The following is a 17,564-nucleotide window of genomic DNA, read 5'->3' as shown; positions in this document are numbered from 1 at the left end:
AATGGCTTTTAGAACAAAATCAGTGCCATGCATATTTATAAACTTAATAAAATAGTTTTCTTATTAAGTTTCAATCTAAAATGTTATCAAAACTGCTTACATAAAATATACGGATTGACATTCAAAGACACATATAGTAAGTATAAAATAATCATTATCATCACCCGTGAAACAGGTTTATAAAATTGTTGATAGACTGTATTCTTGTATATATTTTTTTATAATTTCAGCATATTTTATTATAATTACATATTTAAGTACGCATTGTTTAATTAACACCTTCTTTTACTGTGGTGAAAAAATTACTTATAAATTAAAATATATGATTAAAAGTATAATATAGTTTTTTTTTTAAAGAATTATTATTTTTTGAGCATTTTAATAAAGCAGACAATGGGGATACGGTTCTCGCATAAATCGCAAATATTAAAATCTTACAAAATAATAAATAAAAAATCAGTGTAAATACAAACACGTCAATTATATGTATATCGAAATAAGTAATAGTAGTATTTTTATATACATTTTGTTTTATATTCTGGTTTGCAAAATATTTTTTAAAAAGTTAAAGATTCTAAAATTTTATTAATTATTTCAATATAGGTATTTGAATATAAGAGCTTATTTTCTCAGATTCATAGAAGGGTAGGCAGAGTGTGTTAAGACCCTCTGTTGCCTATTTTCCGCCAAATTATGGCATTGCGTGTTGAGTGGAGGAACTCAACGGCGCGCTTTGCCTGGACACCAGAGCGAAGAAATGAAAATATTAAATATTCCACTTCCTCGAGCTGGTATCGAACCCTCAACCAGTCGCGTTTACAGACACACACTTGCTTGATTTTGTTTGTGCTTCAATGGAAAACAGACCTAAATATATGATAATAATTTTAGCTTGATACATCCACATGATCTCGAGCCAAATGCTTTTGACAGTTTTTACCTTTTGAGGTACGAAACCCTAAAAGAAAAACAAAACTACTGCAGAGTGTTCAAAACGTCGGATTCTCAAAAAAGTATAAAACTATGTAGGTTATAGAGGTTTAATTAAAACATCCTAAAAAATCTAACCAAATAACGAAAAAAATAAAAAGGGGCTTCAACCATTTTATAAAGCCGTGATCGTCATTCTTTGTAACACTTAAACATAATACTTACAATATTTTAATGACCTTATAAAACCATATCTAATTTATAATATTGTTACGTAACGCGTGACTAATTATAAATAAGATGACATCTTTTGATAGGATGTAGTGATTACTGAAACGAAAATTTGTAACATACATTTAATGTTCCACTTATCATTTTCTACGAATATTGATAAACTTTCAACTTCAAATAGCCTTGTTATTCTGATATAAAAAAAAATGTCGCTGATGTAATAGAACGATCAAGACGAATTTGTTTTTATAATATTGTTTTAATAACTTCATTCCGAATTCCGATAATGTTAATACTAATAATGTTAATATTGATGAATTATTTTGATTCTTACGCACTTATTGTAAGTACTAGCAATCAAAATTAAAATTGGACTGTGGACCGTACATATAATTTTTTTTTATTTGAGTCCCTTTAGGTCTCACGCATGTCAGTTAGATCACTAATGGTTTTTTTAATCATTTATAGAAAAAGTAACAAGGAAATTATTTCACAATGCAATTTCCCAATTTTTTTCACGCATATAGCAAAGTAGGCAGAGGGAACCCAGTGTTAGCACGTTCTACGTACCACTTTCCACTCAATTTTCAAGACAATGCGTTGAGTGGCAAACCTTAACGACTCGTTTTATCTTTATACTAAAGCGATGAAAAAAATATTCATTCCTCTTTGGGAAGTAGAAATGGAACTAGCGACCAGTGATTTTACAGACACTGGCTGGCAAAAAGGGACTCTAAAAAATCAAATCCAAAATAAAGTATGTGCATATAGATAATAAATATCATATAAAAATAAATTAAAATGTTATCTTTTCTAAGTAAGTTCTGAGTGCGTATGCTATTTCTATAATAAGATGTGCATATTGAAATAATTGATATCGATTTTTTTATACAAAAAAAATAATTATTGCCTTTATGGGCGCTACATCTCAAGTTTCAACGACAAGCATCAATTGTAACTTATTTTATTATTATATTCGATTCGCAAGGTTTTAAAAATTTAAGACAAGAAAATAAAAAAATAAAAAATTCACATAAATTATGTCCATATGATAGCGTTGTCGTAACAAAAAAATATTACGCAATATTCATAGCAAGTTGGCTAAAACGTGATTCTCATACTTGCAAATTTTTACAGGCGTTATTTTTCTCTTTTGTTATGTTGTGACTCTAAGATTATTACTTAATCTCTGGTCAAAGGTTATTCGTATGTGAGACTGATGTACGTAAATCATTATAATTTTGTTTTGTATGATTATTTTGTATGTAATTTCCCTAATAAAAGTAAAAATTTGTATACTACCAGTGGCGCAGCGAGCTTAACTCGCGCCCGGGGCAAAATACTTTTTCAGCGCCCCCCAGGCCAACACAATATAATTTCATATGTATGCTTAAATAGTTTTGCGAACTATTTGGCGCCCCTTTAAGAGCGGGACCGACGGATATACGACGATAAGAAGATCCTGTAAGTGTTTCGTTTTTTCCTTTTATTTTTAGGCACGGAATCTCAATTATGCATAACAATTTAACATATTTTTTATAAGTAATTAGATAAGCTTCACTGGAGTTAACCAGTCAATTATCTTAAAGGAAGGCTAAAAGTTATCGCTAAACACTATCATTTTTATAAGCAATCGTTTCAATTTATAAATTATTGAATGAACATAGCAATGACAAGTGTGCAACTTACAATGCACATTTCTTTCTTCACTTTATTAAAATGAAGAGCAAACCTTTTATTATTTAATTTTATTAAATAATGGCCTTCTGCATGTTCAGACTTAGTGCCCAGCCCTCTTCCTAGCTCTTAATAGTTCTAAACAAAGAGAGCGGCCAGGAGATCTACTTTTCCATTCTTTCTTTTCTTTATGTCAACCATACAAACAACCACCTACTCGTTGTGTATGACGCCTGACACATTAAGTGCAAGAGGTACATTTGACAACAGGTACAAGAGGTTTCATAGAAACGATTAACTCGGTGCAAGTAATTTAGCCCTTAGCCTTCCTCGATAAAATCAGTAACTTCAAATCACAGTAGTTCCTGCAATTTGCATTTTCAATTAAGCTTCCGCTTTATGTTAATAATATAGATAAAACATTCATTCACATCTCTGATGAAACTCTATTATAATGTAGATCATGAAATTACGTCATACATATTTTGAACTATTAGAGAGGATGAAAACAACAGCTTATACATGTATAATATATATGATATATAATAGTTATTGTTTTTAATTATTACATTAAAGATAATATATCTTAAACACTCGATAAAGAAATTAAAATATTTACATACTTAGGTATATCAAGAAAGTAAATATAGTAATAAAGCAGATCTCTATCATATTATTGTGACGTTCTTTTCTTTTACAATTTGCGTTTTTGCGTGAAAAGACACCGTTCACTTTAGAAACGTTAACTGACAACTAGAAATATTCCTCTGATTGGGCAGGAAATCGAATCTACATCAATCGCGTTCAGTCTATGGCTTCATTGCCATTACTGCACTACAAAACCGAACGCGCATACAGTTGTTAGAGATTATAGATTACAGATTTTGAGAAATCTTGTCTACGTCTTCCATATGAAGCATACTTGTAATGTATCCCCATAGGAATAACAATAATATATCAGTACCTACTTATTTAGTAGGCACTTATAAGAAAGGACAGACAGGTTATTTCCTTGATAATATAAATAAATAATTTCGCGTGGATAACCGGAGCACATCTTATTTTTTTATCACAATGGGTTTCCCTATTATATACGTACACATAAATACTATATATATAATACTATATAATAAAATGTAAATTTATGTATGTCCCTACATATCTAATATTGAAGGCGTATAAGTGACTGAGTGGAAAAACTGACAACTGCGCTTTGTCGGTTGTTACCAAGTCATCAAACCGTGAACGGTTTCCAAGAGGCGAAAGTTATTCACTGTATTCACTGTTATAGCAACTCTTCTTCTTCCTCCTGGCATTAATCCCGGTTATTGCCAGGGTCTGTCTTCCTACTCAACCTACTCCATTTTGCACGGTCTTTTGCGATAGTAACTATTGCGTTGCTATAGCAACTATTGCAGTGAGTACAGTCAGATGAGAGATAGGGGGAAATAATAAAAATGAATTCCCGCAAGTGAAAATCGAACTCACGATACTGTGCCGCTGCGCTACGACGGTCTCAATATACAATTTTCACTATATAGTCACTAAATGTTATTAACTATTAAATAATTACTTTTTTAGTAAAAAATACTTTCTATGACTCGGCTATTGGACATTAGGTAATAATAGAGTCAATTTCATCACTACGTTGCTAGTCATATTTACTAATAAAATCGTTGATGCATTTATTTGTTGTTATACTAATATTTATGATAAAATAACGACAGTCATGTTCATGCAGCTAATTGGCTATTAATTAGATATGAGTCATATAATTTCGTGACAAGAACACTGAAATAGGGAGAGTGGAGAAATATGTCATAAGCTATTTTTGGTAGATAAGTAGAGGAACTTTCTTCCACGCACTACACAGCTGTGGAATGTGTGGATATTTCCAGATCGATACGACATGGGTTCCTTCGAAAAGCGCGGCTGTATCCGCCTTAAAGACCAGCATTGCACCCGTAGCTGGTGTTACATGGGGTCGTAAGTGGCGGTGATCATTGCATTTGCCTTTTCCATAAAAAAAAAACCGCCACCAAGTAATATGAACAATTTTTAACGGTTAGTCCTTTTAAGAAACTTTATAAAACTAACACGACCAATGTCGTTCTATATATAATAACAAATTCAAATTATTTCATCACATTTATTGGTCACTCATAATAAATTTCATTGGTAAATTACAATAAACAAAAAAAAATACAAATCATCCACTCATTCATTAGTTTTCTGATATTTGTGATAATGACATAGTACTATGTAGTAGTTGGAGTATGTTTATTTTATCTTATATTTCCGAAGCGTTTGATGTAAACGTTAACAATTATGTTTACAAAGTCCATCCACGTGGCGTAAATAAACAACAAATGCCAAGTTATACAATAAAATATAAATCAATTTCTCGCTGTATCCCGCACACAGCAAGGTGCGCAGAGGGAACCTAGTGCTAAGACACTCCGTTATCCACTTTCTTCTGAATTCAACAGAAGTTGGCAGAACTCAACGCCGCGCTTTGCCACGGCGGCCTCAACAACTACTACTTAGACTTCACGCTACTTATTCCAATTAAAATATTATATTTTAATTGGAATAAGTAGTCTCCTAATGATTTAAAAGGTCAACATAAATATTTATTGATCGACACGTGTCTAGGCTTATCAATAATAATTATATCCTCCAAGGAAATATAAGAAATTTATCTTAATTGTTAGAAATAGAGATATCACATCGCCCACGTTTTATCTTAATTGTATTGAAATATATTAAAAGTGCCTTTGGGCGAACTACTAATTTTTTTTGGTAAATATATTACATTTAATTTATTTATTAAATTGATTTCTCATAATTACTTTACATTATGGTTTTTGCTTTATCTACCGCATCTTGCAAATAAAAAAGAGAAAATCGTATGATGCTTCATCTATTTCCTCATCGGCTTTTTTTCCCGGGTTCACTGTGTATTCCGCACACAGAAGAGTAGGTAGAGGGAACCTACCCGAAACTAGTGACACTCAGTTCCACGTTTTCCGCCGAATTCCAAAGGCGCTGAGTGTTGGGTGGCGGAACCCAACGTGGCATTTCGCCTCGACGACACCAGAGTGAAGAAATGAAAATATAAATTTATATAAATATTTAATTTTCTCCAGTCGCGTTTATAATCACAAGCTTGCGCATCTGCGCCACGACTGGCCACATTTCCTCATCGTCTTTTCATGTATATTGAATTTCAATACATTTAATTAAATTAAAATATGTAAATAAGCATCGAAACATCAAAATCTACTTATGATTGAATACATTACACAACTCCCTGTACTGGAGAATTGGACATCAAACTCGTGACCTCCGGCCCAGCAGTCACTATTACTTTATACCACTTGCTTATCACTGATCTCACCCACCACATATTTCTCCTTAAAATATTAACCATATTGGTTTTTAATATAAATAATGACAGTTTAAAAATTATAATATTAATATGACATTTCGTATGCACATACATAGATTATATATCGATCGATATAATTAGATACCACGTCAATTGTAAAACTCGTATACTGTTTTGGCTTAGTGCAATAAGTAAATTATAAATATTTATGTAGAAGAAATAGTTTAATTCTGCTATTCAACAGAGTTTTAATGTTAGGTTCCCTTTGCCTACCTTTCTATATGTGGGTGTGGGTTACAATGTGAAAGTAAAAAAACAAATATATTTGTATTGTTAAAACTTGCTTAATTTACGTTTAAAAGCTGCCAGCATAAATAGATACACATGCGCATATCGTTGTTTATCAAAAGAGAATATCAAAAATGTAAATCTATTCAATTGTAAAAGAAGTCAGAGCAAATATAAAAGAATTGTATTTTTGAATGTCTATATTTAAAATAGCTGCTGCATTGCGTAGGTACATTTAAGTTTTTCATATTTAAATACAAAGTTTTTTTAATACTTTTACGTAGGTATATACATACATAGCTTCACGCTTTATCCCTAGCGGGGTAGTCAGAGAGAACGCGAAACGCTACGGTTTCTACATACCTCTTTCGCCTCGTCCACTGTCATCAACCTCTTCATACATGCCCTCTGGAGGGTCCTCATGCGTTTTACTTAACTTTACTCCAGAATCTTTGATAATGTGTTTTCGAAGGTCAACCGAGGTCTCCCCTTACCCCTCTTACCGCTCACTTTTCCATCTTAAATCTTTTCTGCCATTCTTTACTTACTTTACTTTCTTTACATACTTTCACATACATTATAATTTTTGATGTAAAAAATATAATTTCTACTCTTATAAAAGTAAAATAAGGCTACAGCCTAATTTGAAACATTAGTTTTACAAGTAGTGACTTTATTAATTGAATTTAATAGTTTTATTTAAACATTCTATTTATTAAGATCGATCGATTCGATGTCTAGGTAGAAATTTAGATAACAAAATATATTAATTTCCAAATCACGGCCTGTTTCATGATATTAATCTAAGATAACAATAGATTGTAGATGATAATTTGTAAACAGTTGGTTAGTATAATTGTGTCTTGGACGCGGAAAATAATTTCAATGATGAAGACAATCGACAAAGGCTGTTATGGTTTCTTTACTAAGTGGAATGTCTGACGGCGTCTTTGTATCTATTCAGTTACCTTACCTTACCTTGACTCTGTCTGGTCTAGGATTTCTTGTTTCTAAATGTTCTATCTCTTTAAGTGGTTTCAATAATGATTTTTGATTTAATTTTTTTGTGTAGTGCCAATGTGATATACGATGTGGGTGATGAATAAAAAGTTGTTAATTGTATACTTTGGTTGCGTTTGGACTGTATGTAAAGCTCAGGTTCGTAATGTTCAAACACCAGATATCCATATTATGTGAAAAAGGAAATAGCCCGATATTCAACTTTTAAACTGATTTTGCTATTTCTATTAACCATGTAGGCAATTTCAATTAATTTTCAAAAATATGGTAGAGTATGTAGATCATTCCAATAAACAGTACAAATATAGAGCTATTAAAATTCAATCTTTAATTTTCATGTGCAACATGTATTAGGTAATTGTTATTAAGTTATTAAAAAATCGGCAGAAAGTGGGAAACGGAGTGTGTTGACACTAGGTTTCCTCTGCATACCCTGCTATGTAATATAGGATACAGCGAGAAGCTGGAAAGTTATTTAAAATGAGCGAAAAAAACTACATTTTTCACCATATAGTTTTATAAATTAGAGTAAGAAGATTATTTATTTAATTATTTTCTTTCTCCCGCTCGATCTGGTAAGATAACATATGACGTTGAGTTTCGTCACCCAACACACTATATCCTAAATTTGGGTTGAAAATGTAGAGCGAAATGTCTTGAACCTTGATTGATCTTTTAGTATCTTTAAAGCTATTAAAGGGATATTCAGGTTCAGATAATAATTAAGTTACCTCATTAGGATGTATTTCTCAACGGCATCAACCCCATCAAAGATGATTTACACATGTGGCAGCAGTATCAACGTAACCCTCGAGTAGCGAACGGCAATGGCCTTGCATGTGAAAGACCTAATATCTACATTTGTGAGGTATGTTTTTATTTTTGTAGATCCTTTTAGAAAAATATCTAATAAATTTATAATTTCAGCATCACGCTGTATATGGCATGATAGGTGGAACCTGGAAACCTAATGTTAAGACAATCCGCTCCCATTAAGATACGTCCGTTCCCCACTTTTCGTCAAATACTCGAGGCATTGTGAACGCCGCGCGATTGGCGGAACTCAACCCCGCGCTTTGTCTTGTTACAGAGTGAGGAAATAAAAATATTAAGTATTATCCTATCCTCCTTATCCTTAAATAAATATGTTGTCCTTTTTATAATTTTGTGTACAACCTTGAACCATGCTAGTTAAGGTTGGACTCTAACTATGATTATATGAACTCAATTCAACTTAATTTTAAATACTAATTGACTTTTCCCTAATGATGTTTTATTTATCGTGAAGATAAATATTTTAGGTGTAAATAATTCATTAGGTATTGTTTGCTTTTTATCTTTAGAAGAATATATACTTTTCTATATTTTTTCGTAGGAACCACCAGACGTAATTCCGATAGATACAGGAAGAGAATGTAACTTTCGAAACGTGTGGTACCACGAGCAAGTATTCAAGTGGGTTGCAGGAAGAGGTTGTCTGCTTTATACTCCAGATTTTCTGTACGTCAATGGATCAAACCCTATCAATTTGAGTATAGGATGCGTGTACAGAGGTCTCTTTGCTCCGTGCTTGGAAATTGTACGTATTCAAATTAATATTTTTATATCTTTTAATGAGTCATTAAAATTATAATTCCAAATGAGCAATGAGTAGGGGCACAAGCGTGCGACTGTAAGCACGACGGTTGCGGGTTCGATTCTCACTCGGGGAATGAGATATTTAAAATTTCATTTCCTCGCTTTGGTAACGAGGCAAAGCGCGGCATCTGTTGGTGTAAAGATTTGTACTTGAAAAGAATCAAACGAAGAATCTTAATAACAAACTTCCAGAGATTTCTATCACACGCTGATAATAATGATTTTGTGCCTTTATTCTTTATTGTATTACTTATTTGTGGTTTCGAATTCACCTGCATGTACAATTGTCTACATCGAATCAATTTGTATGTTGTAATATAGCCTATATACATACAGTTTTTCTCGAAAAATGGACATAACGTAAATATTTTTTTCAATTCAAAACAGTAGTAGATAGTTCCTGGGATTACCGCGTTCAATCAAACAAACTCTTTACTTTTATAATATTCATAATTGAATATACATGTAGGTATATGTTATGGATTTATTTGTATTACATGGATTAAGTTAAACAATATTTTTATTATTATAAAATTGTTTAACGTTAAGTGATAAGACAATAACAAAAATATTACACGTAAATAAACGCTATCGCCGCACAGTTAGGACGTGTGAGCTTACACGCAAAGATTTATCAGTTTCAAATTTACTTTAAATAATATTTATTTATATACTACACAAACGATATTAAAAAACAGCTTTACTTTTAGTTTTAAACCATAGTAAAAAATAAAAGCTGCAAGGTATGCAGAGAGAATCTAGTGTAGAGACACTCCGTGGTGAGAAGTCAACGTTGTTGGCTTTACATAATTTATATTATAGAATTATTCTAGAGTTTGCACACGTTATTCTGTGGTAATTACAATTATTAAAGTATTGTTAATTTAAACACAAAAAATTATAAAAACACAATTACAATGAAAATTGCAAATATATATATATCTGTATATTTTTTATATCTTTTGTATTGTTATACACAGTACAAATAAAAAATATCATTTCAAATGTTTTTGCACATTAATTTTATTTATTTAGTTAAGTAAACTTATGTAATTCAAAGGTAAATAGTTACATACTTATTTACCCACCCAGTCAATTATTAATAATTTATATACATATATAAATTACTAGTGGACCCGGACGCGGCTACGCCTGCTTCAACTATAAGAATATTTATTAAATATATTCATGAAATTATTTTCAATTCTCAATAGAATTAGTAAGAAAATATAAGAAAATATAAAATATAATATAATCAAAAAGAATAATAAGTAGATACACATTATTAGAAAAAAATATCTGAGTTATTGAAATGAACTAACAAAAGGATTAAAAGTAACTAAAGGATAGGTATTCTTAATATTAGAAAAAGTACCTACAGTTTTCCGTACGTGCGTACATAGATATCGACTCTACGAAATAACTAAACATTTCTCTCTATTAAGTAGGATAATTTTAGCGGGCAATATCAAATAAAATAAGAAGAGAATCAAAGTGTATTTTAAATTAATTATAAACAACAAATAAAGTTCGAAAATGTATGAAAATTTATAAAACCGTCAACGTCATCTGTCCGTTCGCGTCGGTCATACTATGCCGCCGGAAGGCTATGTCTTTTGGAATCAGTGACATCTCCTTAATTATTTATTAGAATGTTATACAGTGAACTATAATTTCAATCTAGATAAAATGCTAAAAGTGACTATTCGTCACGTTAGCGGTCGCGTAGCAACGACGGTTGTTATTAACATGGCAGAATAAATTGCATGTCAAATTAGAATGTACTTTAAAATATATTAGAATATATGTGTAATGTAATATTATATAGCCTATAGCACTTCTGAAGAATGCAGCTTTCATACAAAACAAAAACAATGAAAATCGGACCAGTAGATCCAGAGATCTTAGCGTTCAAACAAACAAACAAACAAACAAACAAACAAACAAACAAACTCTTCCGCTTTATTATATTAGTATAGATTAATAATTGACTGCATTACTTGGAATAGATTTCAAACGTTTAAAGGACTGTGTTTCGAATTTCGAATAAGCTTTATATATTGTAATGGTTTTATATTTATGTATTAAATTAACTGTAGTGGTAACAAACGTTACTTATTATAAAATACTGTTGTTTTTCTTATTATAACAATATTTATGGTACATATATTCCAGGTTAAAGATGACGGTACCTGCGGTTGTTATCCATTCGATCCCGCGTTCGAGGAAGTGGCTCGTACGATACGCAATGCTTTAGTTCCAACTGCTCAGTCGAGATGGGAATCTTGCTACAACGCTGCAAGTAACTGCTGTAATCTAAACATGGATGAATATAATAAAGATGGTAAACGCTATTTTTTGTGCACCTGTGACCTGCTGGCGGCCAATTATTTATTTACTAAACTGAAGCAATGTCAATATCTCTACGTAAATAAAAGAATGATAAGTTTGCCAAAATTGCATTCAAATCGGTTAAGCCGTTTCTGGGATTAGCGCGCACACACAGATAAAAGACATTTTTTTTAAAATCACTGTTCGGTTCTATTATATTAAAAAATCCCCCAAAATTAGATTCGCTCATATATCATTCATGTAGAGACACCGATGGGTTACAATTTTATTATAATGTACAAAAATATGACGAAATATTTCGCAATTAAATACATAGTTAATGTGAAAATATGTAATAATATGTAACTGACTTCAATCATATAACATCTAATACAACATTTACTCTATTTTATATCACAGGCCAATATAGTTAAACTTTGCATACTAAGTAATATATTCAATTAATATTATTCTATAATTATTGAAAAAAAATGTTTTATGTTTATGTTCTAAGCAAAAAATTGACATGAATTGATATTTTTCCCCACATAGAAGACGAATGTTCTCCAACATTCGATGGATGGACGTGCTGGGAGCCTCAGCCCAATGGCACTGTAGCTAGTTCTGTTTGCCCTGAGTTTGCATATTCTAATACGGGACCTTTATGTAACCGTAAGTTTATTTGTTTCTTAAAGACGTTAAAAATTAATGAATCTGTTAAAAGTTTAAGACAGATTCATTTTCTTTGGTTTAATATAATTAGTGATAATTAAAATACATTTATATACTTATAATTGCCTTTAAGCCGATACAGTTGTGGATTCGATTCCCACTTTGCGGAATGAATTATTTTTATTTCCTCGCTCTGGTACAAAGTATGACGTTAATTTCCGCTGTTCAACCTTGACAAAATTAATGTGAGGGGATCGAAGTGTCATGGCAATAGCCAATAGGTTCCCTTTGACTCCCTTCTTCTTACAGGAGCTTGATGCTAAAATATATTACATTGTCCACATAATAATAATTTTCAATTGAATTTATTATTAAATATGTTTTAATTGAAATTGATATCAAATACAATCTCACCAACAATTTTCTTTGATGTTATTGATAGGTACCTATACAAGTTCATTATCAAAATAAATATCGTAATTATCTATAAGTTAGTGACTGATTGTTCCTTACGAATTTTATGATTAATTTAACATATTTATATATTTTTTCCGCTTTATTTTGTACCTAGATAAAGCGAATCTAGTGTTATGACTCTCCATTCCAAGTTTTCACCTAGTTCCCGAGATATTGCGTGAGCTCCGATACTCAAAGTCTTATGGAGCTGAAATTGAAATCATTACCCCATGTGAGGACTGAACCCACAACCATAATTCCGCCACTAGTCAGACGTAACCACGAGACCTATATTAATCGTTAATAATACACCATATAAGATACATTCTAGACTACAGTACCAAACAATGCCATGCAAATGGCACGTGGGAGCTACAAACGGACTACAGCACGTGTAGCATAACGCCGCGCCTCATCTCCCGGTATCGCTTCCACATCGCCATGCTGGCGCTGTCCACTGTCGCCTGCGTGCCTGCTGTCTGTATTTTCTTATTTTACAAAAGATTAAGGATCACCCGTGTGGCGTTGCACAGGAATCTGATGATCGCCATCATTGTGAGGAATGTCCTGGTGATGATTAGTAGGAATGAAGTAAGTTATTAGTTAGTAACAAGCTTCCCTTAATTTTTTGTAAGAACCACATAAGAATTTCTACACAAAGTCGTATTAAACTTTTTTCGATGGATTCCAATAACATTCCATAGAGTCCTCCGGTCTTCGTTTAAATTATCAAATTATATTTCAGTATACGAGGTGTGTTCAAAAAGTAAGGTGACTTTGTATTTTTAAGAAAAAATATTTATTTATTTATCAATATTTATGTGTCCCCTTCAAAGTAATCCCCCTCAGATACAATACACTTATGCCAACGGTTTTTCCAATCGTCAAAGCACTTCTCATAAGCACTTTTCGGTATACCCTTGAGCTCTTCCAGCGATGCAGTCTTTATCTCTTCAATCGTTGCAAATCTCCGTCCTTTCATAGGTCTCTTTAGTTTTGGGAACAAAAAAAAGTCACATGGCCCTTTTGAGTAAATCTGGGTCGTCGTTGACGTCATTCAACAGTTCTTGAGCGATGCTCATGCGACGGTTCTTTTGGTCAAAATTTAGCAATTTCGGAACAAACTTCGCTGACACACGTCTCATGCCCAAAACGTTAGAAAAAATTTCATGGCACGAGCCAAGCGATATACCAACATCCTCAGCAACTTCTCTGATAGTGATTCGACGATTTTCCAGAACCATTTTCTTCACTGCTTGAACGTTTTCATCAGTTGTTGACGTGCTTGGGCGTCCAGAGCGAGGCTCGTCATTGGCATCTTCCCGGCCATCTTGGAAGAGTTTGTACCACTTGTAAACATTTTTTTTACTCAGAACAGTTTCACCGTATGCCACTGTCAACATTTTAAGTGTTTCGGAGCACTTTATTTTATTTTTTACACAAAATTTGATGCAAATCCTTTGATCCATATTTTTCGATAGCAAGAAATCGCCGAGCACGCAAAACACTTATAACCTTTACGCCTCTCCCAACCAAACAAAAAATGCTATACAATTGAAACTTGGTACAGATGTTCGGGAAGAGTGTACCAAAATAACAAAATAAAAAAATCGATAATCGAAAGTACGTTGCCCGCCAAATTTGAAAAGTCACCTTACTTTTTGAACACACCTCGTAAGACCAAAGAAGTGAAAGTCCATTACTTTCCAGATATACATAGACGAACTAACAAACATAAGTGATACGGCGATGTCCACACATGGCGTGGCGTGTCGCGTGCTAGCTGTAGCGGAGCGCACCGCCGCCAACGCCGTGTTCGTGTGCATGCTGGTCGAAGGCATATACCTGCATAGACTCATTGTAGCTGTTTTTAGAGCCAAGTTGAATATAAAATGGCTTTATGGTATCGGAGCAGGTAAAGTGTTTTGTTTTAAATTAAGAGTAAATTATTCCTTGTCAAAAATTATTATTTCGAATATCACACTTTTTCTACACTTTTAAACTTTGCACATATTCCTCACAATGTGCCGATCGAGTAAAAAATATAATGCATTAAATTCTCCGTCAGAATATGCAAAAGGGACATGTAAATAAATAGTGATTTTATTGAGACTTAATTTCAAATTCACACAAAGAAAACTACGCTTCAATGTTTTAAAATTATATAGCAATTTTTCACTACAGTAAAAGTTATCATAATAGGCATATTTATATACGGCGCTAAAAGGATAGTACGTAATATCTCATTTCGGACCATGTAATGAAAAAATATATTAGGGAATGCAGATATCGCTTTTTCAGTCTTCGTAGTGTTCACCGGTACTGGGCGGTGTACAACGCACCGTCATACATCCTACTTATAGTCTTTTTTTAGCGTTCCCCTGTATCTCTCACACAGCTGGATATGCATAGGGAACCTAGTGTCTTAAACACTTCGTTTCCCAATTTTCGCCGAATTCTAGAGTCATTGCGTGTTGAGTGACAAAACTCTACGCCGCGAATGTTGAAACCACATTTCAACCACACACTTTCCATCATAGCGAATTTCATTTCCTGAAAATATTAAAATTCCCAAGTAAGAATGGAACCCATAACCTTCAAGTTTACAGTCGCAAGCTTATGCTTGGAGTTATGAGTTTTAATTTAACTAATATATCATACAGTGGTCACCATAGCGCCAGTGGTCGCGTGGTCAGTGTCCATGGCGTTATTAGACGACCACTCGTGCTGGGCGGTGTACACCACCCCCCATTTACAGTGGGCACTGGACGCGCCTCGACTGTTCATACTTGTGGTCAATACCGTTCTGTTTATTGATGTATTGAGAGTATTGCTGACTAAGATACGGAACTCGGAGAATGCTAATCAGTTGTAAGTATTTTTTTAATTTATTTATTTATATTTTATGAATGATTGGCACAGATTGGTATAATTGTAGACTCTGTGGTAACTAAAATGACCAAATAAATCACACACTGTCGTACATTCACACACAAAGTGAATGAGAACTGAATCAACAAAAGGGGAATGGGTTGTAATTTTTACAATAATATATGTTAAGATGTTTTATTAAATAAAAACTAAACAAACTCCACGCTGTATTCTGCATACAACTGCGTAAACAAAAAGTATTTAGTGTTGAGACACTTCATTCTCCACTTTCCGCCGAATTTTCGAGACACTACGTATTAATTAATGGAACCCGACGCCTCGCATTTTCCTCGAGTGGTAATCAAACCTACAACCGTCGCGTTTACAGTCCTGAGTCCACACCCTCAGCAACTGCACCATGACGGCCTCTTTAAAAAAATATTTATACAGAATCATTACAAAATCATATTTAATCTAAATCATATATTTCCAGGAGCACAGCAAAAGCCACGCTGTTTTTAATGCCGATATTCGGCACACAATTTATATTTACGGCGATACGACCCAACACCACTAACTGTGTGTGGGAACAGACCTATTATTTCATAGCTTATGTGATGGAAGGCTTGCAAGGCTTCGTGGTAGCTATGCTGTACTGCTATATTAATAAGGAGGTAATATGTAGAAAGACTCGTTTTTATAGGTTTTTGTTGTTTTATTTAATATATATACGAATAAAAGTTAATTTTTTTGAAGTAATATTATCAATTTAGTAAATTTTCATTTCTATCAGAAGTTTTATTTTAAGCAAATAGGTAAAAATGTTTTGACCTACATGCCATCTAACTAATGTTACTATATAGTAATAATATTTTCAAAGGTTAAGCAGAAAGAAGTCGGTGCTTAAAACCAAACTTTATATTATGAGACTTATAAAGAGATTACTTAGGCATTTATGGCAGGATATTTAAATATCTTGCTAATACATATTGGATCTCGCATATCGGAATTTATTTCTTTACTTGATTAGGCAAATCAAGGATAGCTCCAGCTTAATTATTTGTGTATATCTGATTTAAAATTCAAAAAATTTAATTAAAATGTCTATTTTAATTCTAAATATTCACAAGTAACTATAACATTTACAGGTCCGGACACTAATTAAAGCGACGTACAGGAAAACAGAAGACGCATTTACCTCTCGCATAAGAAGCAATTACCCCCGTATGAGTATAGACCCCATCTCCGACAGACGATTTACTTACAGTACCAACGTTAATTCTCAAAGTGAGGATAAACACCAATACACTAACATGACACCCAAATTACACGTTGCTGAAATAATATCAATACAAGCGACTGAAAGATTAGCTGAAATATTAGATCCAGTTTACGAAACTGTAGATTATGGCGTAGTTAACGAGGGCTATCATATTTCTGATAGGGAATCCCAAAGGCAAGATATAAACGTCGATGAATATTACGGTTTTACTAAAGCTTCTAGTGTTTCTATCGGATGCTCTGATTGGATACAGAGCACACCAGAAAGTATCTACAATAGCTCAATTAATGATACTAATGATAAAATTAGAAATATTAATGATAATAATAAATTAGATAATGATTACGATATCTCTATAGAAGCAATAAGTCTTTCTGATGAGAATGAGTATGTAGACGACACGATGCTTGATGAAATTATGCAATACATTGATACTAACAAAGATGTGGAACTAAACCCCGATCTTCTGTCACCGAATAGACCGGACGGTGATAAAATTGTATTTGTAGATAAGTGAATTAATAAATTATTTATTTAAATATGTTTTTTTCTCTGTTTGCATACATACTTTTATTAAATTAGTTAATCAATTTTACATTTTTAAATATAAATTATTATAAAAAAGATACATTTAAAAATATAAAAAAAAACAAACCTCTCTTCCGAGGGCGGGACAAGGGTCCAAGCCATCGGTGGCTAGGGCTCCAGAGAGAGGAACCTCCGCACAATACGTGCCGTCTCAAGTAATACTGCCTTCTGTATCCGGTTCTTGATCCA

General features: G+C 32.7%; 1 protein-coding gene across 2 annotated transcripts; it reads left to right on the top strand.

The window, feature by feature from the left end:
- Positions 1 to 17,328, top strand: LOC146538062 (calcitonin gene-related peptide type 1 receptor-like). 2 transcript variants are annotated; one of them, XM_085186757.1, is made up of 10 exons: positions 1 to 136; positions 8,277 to 8,405; positions 8,913 to 9,116; positions 11,351 to 11,519; positions 12,059 to 12,178; positions 12,966 to 13,225; positions 14,345 to 14,549; positions 15,298 to 15,505; positions 15,999 to 16,179; positions 16,654 to 17,328. In XM_085186757.1, the coding sequence occupies exons 2-10, from the start codon at positions 8,322 to 8,324 to the stop codon at positions 17,302 to 17,304; spliced, it is 2,082 nt and encodes a 693-aa protein (XP_085042883.1). In that variant the 5' UTR covers positions 1 to 136; positions 8,277 to 8,321; the 3' UTR covers positions 17,305 to 17,328. The 2 variants fall into 2 exon arrangements, with proteins under 2 accessions (XP_085042883.1, XP_085042882.1); XM_085186756.1 differs by lacking the exon at positions 1 to 136 and adding an exon at positions 7,349 to 7,675.
- The last annotated feature ends 236 nt before the right edge of the window (positions 17,329 to 17,564 follow it).

This window comes from Heliconius melpomene, chromosome 6, assembly GCF_056956725.1.
Source record: "Heliconius melpomene rosina isolate 202511_hmr_F chromosome 6, ASM5695672v1, whole genome shotgun sequence".
NCBI lineage: Eukaryota > Metazoa > Arthropoda > Insecta > Lepidoptera > Nymphalidae > Heliconius > Heliconius melpomene.
Note: the sequence above shows the minus strand (reverse complement) of the source record. Positions and strands in the feature narration are given on the sequence as shown.